The sequence below is a fragment of the Trichechus manatus genome, unplaced genomic scaffold, assembly GCF_000243295.1.
Source record: "Trichechus manatus latirostris isolate Lorelei unplaced genomic scaffold, TriManLat1.0 scaffold00249, whole genome shotgun sequence".
Lineage (NCBI taxonomy): Eukaryota > Metazoa > Chordata > Mammalia > Sirenia > Trichechidae > Trichechus > Trichechus manatus.
This window is the reverse complement of record NW_004444185.1, coordinates 2,136,693-2,143,674: the sequence shown is the minus strand read 5'-3', so window position 1 is coordinate 2,143,674 and position 6,982 is coordinate 2,136,693. Positions and strand designations below refer to the sequence as shown.

Genomic DNA, 6,982 nt, shown 5'->3' with positions numbered 1-6,982 from the left:
ATAGTTAAAATATTTTACTTTGACTATTTACTTCTGCACATAAACACTTAATCATGAAACATGAAATTATTTTGAATTATAGTTTGAATGTGGATGATCCTTATAGGGACAGATATTAAGGAGGAGTAGATAATTTAGGGCAGTGGTTCTCAAACCTGTGATATGCATCAGAATCATTTGGGGAGTTTGTTGAAAATACGGATACTCAGATGCCACCCAATATCCACAAAAACAGAATCTCTGGGTGTGAGACCCGATCATCTTTATTTTTAGCAAATTCTTTGGATGGTTCTGATATATTTCAAAATTCTTGTACCACTGTTTTAGGATGTGACCTGTCTGCCACATTTTCAAGTTACCTACTTGCACAGAAATGCATTTAGAAAATCTTTGACCCATCTCCATGAAATGAAATAATATTAATAGCTACTTCCACTTACTGATTCCCTGCTATGGGCTAGGCATTGTGCTAGACACTTTGGATATGTTTTCTCATTAATCCTCACAATAACCCTTCGGGGTAGTTATCATTATCCCCATTGAGAGGTTAAGAAACGGGAATCAGAGAGGTTACATATCTTGTCAAGTTTACCCAGTAAGAAAGAGGTAGAGAAGGAATTTGAACCCACGTCTTTATATAATTTTTTAAATGTTTGTGTACATGAAATGTGGTCTAAAATGAAGATTTTAAACATTACAAAGTGCCTGGATTAGGACCAATCTGCTGCCATCAAGTTGTAAATCTTTACAGAAGCAAACTGCCACATCTTTCTTTTGCAGAGTGACTGGTGGGTTTGAACTCCCAACCTTTTGGTTAGCAACTGAGCTCTTAACCACTGTGCCACGAATCAGGACAGTAGTGAGTTAGGGGCAGGGTTGTTTTCTTCCATCAAAATGTAGGCTTCAAGGCACGGGAAAAGCAAGAGAGGTCAAAGAAGTGCTGATATTGGTGAATATTCGCCTATTCCAACTGCACTCACAATGGCAGGTCCCCAGGCTGGCCAAGTGGGGGGATTCTACGCAGGGAACCTGAGAGCCTTCCGTTGCTGCTGAGGCCTGACAGGGCTGGTTTTATGCTGTATCAAACTGGCAGAATGAACACCTGGAATCTTACTCTGGATTCTAGTTTTTTCCAGCGTCAATCAAGCAGCCCTAACCTTTTCTTAAAATGAAGAACTGTCCTGTAAATTTAAATTGTCTCCCAGATAACCTCACAGGGCAAAAACAAAGGAAAAGACACAGGTTTTCACCCATTTTGTGAACTGTTTATGGGCGGGGTAGGGGGACCTTTCCTTTTGTTTCTTATGCATAGAGAAAAGAACTAAAATGTATTGTGTGGGGTTCAGTCTAGGAAATAGATTTTGTTATGAAAACCAGCAGTGACTCAGTTGAACATCCAGAGGCAACAAATCTAAAATCAGTGGTTATAAAACACTTTTGTAAAGTGGCATGAAATAGAAATGAAGTGTTAAATGTGAAGAGTACCGAGTTTATTGTTATAGCAAAATATTCTGATAGTAGAAATGTCAGTCCTTTGAGTAGAATATAATTTTTTATTTTTATGGTTTTTTTATGATGTTTGTTCTTTTGTTTTGCTTTAATATAAATTGTCTTCCTAGAAATGTTGCAGCAGCTCCACCAGCAGCTGTTAGAAGCTGAACGGAGGTCAATGACATACCTGAAACGGTACAATAAGATCCAGGCCGACTACCACAATCTCATTGGAGTCACGGCAGAGCTGGTGGATTCTCTGGAGGCCACAGTCAGTGGCAAGATGGTAAGGAAAATCCTCAGTTATCTTCAGTGGTACCTGTGAGAGCCAGAATTCGCTGGGACGACCTTGTTTTTCTGGGTCTTGCAGGTGTCCTGCCTCTGGCAGGCTGTAGTCTTACCACTTCTCTATTGCTCATTTTAATGGAAGGCATTTGAATTTTCCTTCTCTGAAAGGTTTCTGCCTTACACGGTTCCAGCTTTCCCAGGTTTTACTGTGTATGTCTATTTCAAGGAAAAGACGTACCATGGGCATGGACTATGTTGATATGGGATTCCTGGTCGCTCCCCACCCAGTGAAGCCTGCCTCCTGCTTCAGAGTATAATGTGCACAGAAGAAGAACCCAAGCTGCTGTTTCGAGCTATTTTTAATCATGCACTTGCAATATTTTACCCATTTTCCCTAACACATTATCTACCATAGCTTTATTTTTCTACCTTATTCTTTCTGTTGTAAAGGATAAATTGTCTGGCAGCAGAAAAAACCAAAACTGAACTGTGGTAGCATAAAAATGGAGGGGGGCGGAGGGGAATACCTTGCTGCTGGTATGTACGAAAACGATTGATTTTCACATATTTGTATCCAGCTACGTTTGGGAACTCTGTTAACCTGATAGACTTTTTTAATTGATTCCCTTATATCCTATTTTGACAATCATATCATCTGCTTGGGAAGGTGGCCGCTTGTTGAAAGATGACATAGGGGAGGTAGCTTGGTAAAGGCCGAGAAGAGATTTGTAGACCGTGCTAAGGAATTTGTGTTTTATCCTGTAGTTAGTCAGGAGGTATGAAATGTAGGTTTGAAAAATAGGACTTTGGATTTTTTAAATTAATTAGTTTCTTGTTTTGTTTTTGGGGCTTGGTTTTTATTTATTTATTTCGCTTTAGAAATAACATGCATTAACTTTTCTCTAATACAAACAAAGTACCAGAAACGAACGGTGGCTCGTATAACCCCTGCTGACACAAAAAGAAAAAAGTAAGCTGTGCCCATGGGTAGAAAATGTAAACAGTACAGAAAGAAAGAAAACCAGTTCCTTTCACCTGCCCTCCTATTGAAAAATAACCGCCATTTTCCTGAGTGTGTCTCCTTACAGCCAGGGTGAGTGTTACGCCCGGTATGCATGTTGACTGCTGATGGACACGTGAGCCCTCCTGCTGGGGATGCAAGCAGAGGTTCCAGACCTCCAGGCAGGGATGCTGAATATCAAGACAAGGCAGAGGATGGAGGCTGGCTCTGAGCTAGTCTGTTTTTCATTGTAAAATAAATACATCCTCATGGTAAAAAATTTAAGCAGTTCAGAGGAGTATATAAAACTAAATCCACTGCCGTCGAGTCGATTCCAACTCATAGCGACCCTATAGGACAGAGTAGAACTGCCCCATAGGGTTTCCAAGGGTGTAACCTTTACGGAAGCAGACTGCCACATCTTTCTCCTGCAGAGCAGCTGGTAGGTTCGAACAGCTGACCTTTCAGTTAGCAACCAAGCACTTTCACCCCCATGCCACAAGGGCTCCTGAGAAATGTGTAGGGCATAGTAAGAAGCAAAAGCACCCCCACCCCATTCCTTAATCTCATTTCTTCATTAGGATTCAGCGTTGAGGTTTTCTTGTGTATTATTTCAGAACATTTCTATACACATACGTGTGTGTATGTGCACGTACATGCTTATACATGTAGCATACATGTACTTACTTTGGATACTGTTATGCATTACTGTTCTGAAACTTTCAATATATCATGGAGCTCTTTCCCTGTGACTACATCTACCTCATTCTTTTTAATGCTTGTATATCACTCTATTGTAAGAGCGTACCAAATTCATCACATCTCTGATGGTGAACAGTTAGTGGGGTTTAACTACTACAAAGAAATGTAGCAGTGAACATCCTTGTATATACATTATACCTTTGAATATAGGTAAGATAAAATCCTAAAAGTGGAATTGCTAGGTCAAAGCTTATGGGCATTAAAATTTCAATAGATGTTGTCAAATTATTTCTTCTAAAATGTCAACAGCGTCTACCCTCCAGCAGTATATCAGAGTGCCTGTTTCTCCATGTGCTTACCAACACTGGATATGAGTAAACCTGGAAATCTTTGCCGGTTTGGAAATGAAAGCTGGTATTCTTATTGCTTGAATTTACATTTCTTTAATTATGTGTGCCACCACCTACCTGTCAGCTTGTCATGCTGTGGTGGCTTACGTGTTGCTATGATGCTGGAAGCTGTGCCACCAGTATTTCAAATACCAGCAGGGTCACCTGTGATGGACAGGTTTCAGCAGAGCTTCCAGACTAAGACAGACTAGGAAGAAAGGCCTGGAAACTTACTTCTGGAAATTAGCCAATGAAAATCTTATAGATCACAATAGAATATTGTCTGATATTGTCAGACATACCAGGATCACGAAGACACACAGAACTGGGTAACGTTTCATCCTGTTATTCGCAAGGTCTCCATAAGTTGGAGCTGACTCGATGACAACTAACAAATTATCTGTGAGGCTGAATATATTTTCATGTGTGTGTTTGTTGGCCGTTCATATTTTGGTTTTTGTCAGCTGTCTATGTCATTTCCTCTTCACCAGTTTTAAGCAAGAAAGTGACAATCAGATTTGCTTATTAGGGAAATGGTCTGGTAGCAGTTACAAAAGTCAGAGAAGAGTTTCAGGAGTACGGAGATGATCCAAAGACTGAAAGCCACAGAATACTCTAGAAGACTAGAACTGAAAAGTATCCAATATTTTTGACACCTAGAAGGTCATTCGTGATGACCTTTGCCATACCGAGTATGAGGAATAATGCAAATGGAAGCTTGATTTCATCACGTTGAAACGTAAAGGGGAGATGAGACAGCAAATGTAGGTTGTAAAGGAAGGTGATTGAGAGGGTGGTCGATAGATGAAAATAGGGTGGAGGAAAGGGAAGGTGTTTTTTTAAATAGGAGATGGATTTGAGCAGGTCTTTGGCTTTTAGGGAAGGAACGAGTATAGAAGGGAAGATTAAAAATACAGGAAAAACAGGAATGTTTAAATCTTAAGTACTATAGGAATTCAGGCTTTGGTGGCACAGTGGTTAAGAACTCAACTGCTAACCAAAAGGTCAGCAGTTCAAATCCACCAGCTGCTCCTTGGAAACCTCATGCAGTTCAGCTCTGTCCTAGAGGGTCGCTGTGAGTTGAAATCGACTCCACAGCAACGGGTTTGGTTTTTGGTTGCACTCAAGGGTAGGGTAGGAGGTTTAGCCTTGAGACGAGCCCCTCTTGGTCTGAGGCTTCATATACTGCTGAGTGTTGAGAGAGTTCTCAACGGTTTGCTTCCATTTTCTCTCTGAAGTAGGAGACCCATCTGTCACTGAGGTGGGGAGCTAGCTGGAGGCTGTGGGTGGGGCTCAAGAAGGGTGGTGGAGGTGGAAGTGTGGATTGGTTTTTGTAGGGAATAGGAGGGTTTGCTGATCAAGCAGTAAAAGCGTACCAGTTGGTGCTGGGGTTTGAGACATAAATTTGTGGCGGTGGCATCAGTCTGCCTAGTTGGGTGGTTTTATTTGGTAGAAACCTGGTTTATGAGAGGACAAGAGTGATGGGGTGGGTCCAAGTTGGGGGGACTTGCAGAGTGACTGGTAGAAAGACGTGGCGACCAGGACATTGAAGTGAGGCCAGCAGTGGGCTGGGAGAAGAGGCAAGGCGGAGGGCTTAATGTAGAGCAGATGTCCTGGGAATGAAGAAAGAGAAGATTGTCATCCAAAGTGGATTTTGAAGCCCGACTTGAACCCGGATCTTCAGGTTTTAAGCCCAGCGTCCTTTCCACCGTATTAAGATCATCCACTGACTTTTTTATTGGAATTAACAAAAAATGGTTTAAATCAGTTTATTTTACGTAATTTAAAGTCTGATGGCCTGTGATCACGCCTTCAGTCCGTCAGCAGTGTTTTCTGTCAGGCTCAAGGCTTTAACTCCCAAGAGCTCTGACATTAAAGCAGCATGGTGATTTTTTTGCTCATACATCTAATCTCTGCACGTTACAGAAAGACTGCAGCGCCCCAGCTCTAATAATTGCTAGCTTGGCTCAAATGGTGCTCTGGTGAGTTTTGCACCTTTCACCAGACCTCCTCATGTCCTCTTTGCAGATCACTCCGGAATACCTTCAGAGTGTCTGCATCCGCCTCTTCAGTAACCAGATGCGGCAGAGCCTGGCTCACAGCGTGGACTTCACGAGGCCTGGCACGGTGAGGCTCCGGCTCTGGCTGTTCTGTGCTCAGCAGTGTTACTAGGGAGGTTTTGGGGTGCAGACAGCACTGGGTGACACTGTCAGAGGGGATGACACCAGAATGACTAAAAATACCCCTGTAGTTAGGTATAACAACAAAAACATTTTTGGTAAGCCCAGCTTACATGTATCACTATACTTACACGGCTAAAACTCTATGCTAATTTACTTTTTGAACCTTCTAACGTGCTCATGTGAGAGCTGTCATCATTACCCAGTTACAGCGATGCTTCAAATCACATGATTTCAGCGGCACACGCTACAAGCGCGCGCTGTTGTTTTTGTCGTTGCTGGTGTTTTTATAGTCACTAATTTTGTCGAATTTTCTGGTGTTTTAGCTACAATATTGTGGTAATTAGTATTTGTGAACCTGTATCAATAACTTTTTTGAGAATGAAGTAGTAATTAAAGTAAAAAAAGTATGATATATGGGAATTACGAGTTACAAGTAACATTAGTACAAAAAACATTACTAAAGATTCCGTATGGTCTTGTATGGGAGGAGGTCCATGGTGGGGGTGACACCATGAGTTACCACACTGGGTGACACCAACCCTAGTGACACCATTGCTGTAGTGTGCCTGGTCTTCCCCAAACAAAAAACGTCGCCACAAAAAATGAATGATCCTGAGAAAGTAACTCAAGAGGCTGCATTTCAGTGGCTTTTGAGGTCTGTAAGCTCCAAGAAGAAAATGAAGGCTATTTCTGAGTATCACACCTAGAATGAACAGCAGAAGGACGGACTCCTGGGATTGGTAGGAGGGAGACATTGTTCTGCTTCTCCAGCTGGAGCTTCTTGCTAGAGCGCCAAGGGCTGGTAACAGTTTGCTGCAAATCGATAGCTCTTTTTAAAAACATAACCCCCAGATTGGAAACTATATGGTGTAAGGCAGGGGTTGTTTACTTGGAATAATTGCAAACTTAGAGGAAAGTTTGGAAAATAG

The 6,982-nt window shown here is 41.8% G+C and overlaps 1 protein-coding gene across 1 annotated transcript in view; it reads left to right on the top strand.

The window, feature by feature from the left end:
• ARMC9 (armadillo repeat containing 9) overlaps window positions 1-6,982 on the top strand; it is a 152,406-nt gene that overhangs the window by 17,612 nt on the left and 127,812 nt on the right. The window contains exons 3-4 of the mRNA XM_023724514.1: window positions 1,620-1,777; window positions 5,899-5,997. Coding sequence (XP_023580282.1) covers window positions 1,622-1,777; window positions 5,899-5,997 — 255 coding nt within the window. The 5' untranslated portion in view covers window positions 1,620-1,621. The remainder of the gene's footprint in view (window positions 1-1,619; window positions 1,778-5,898; window positions 5,998-6,982) is intronic.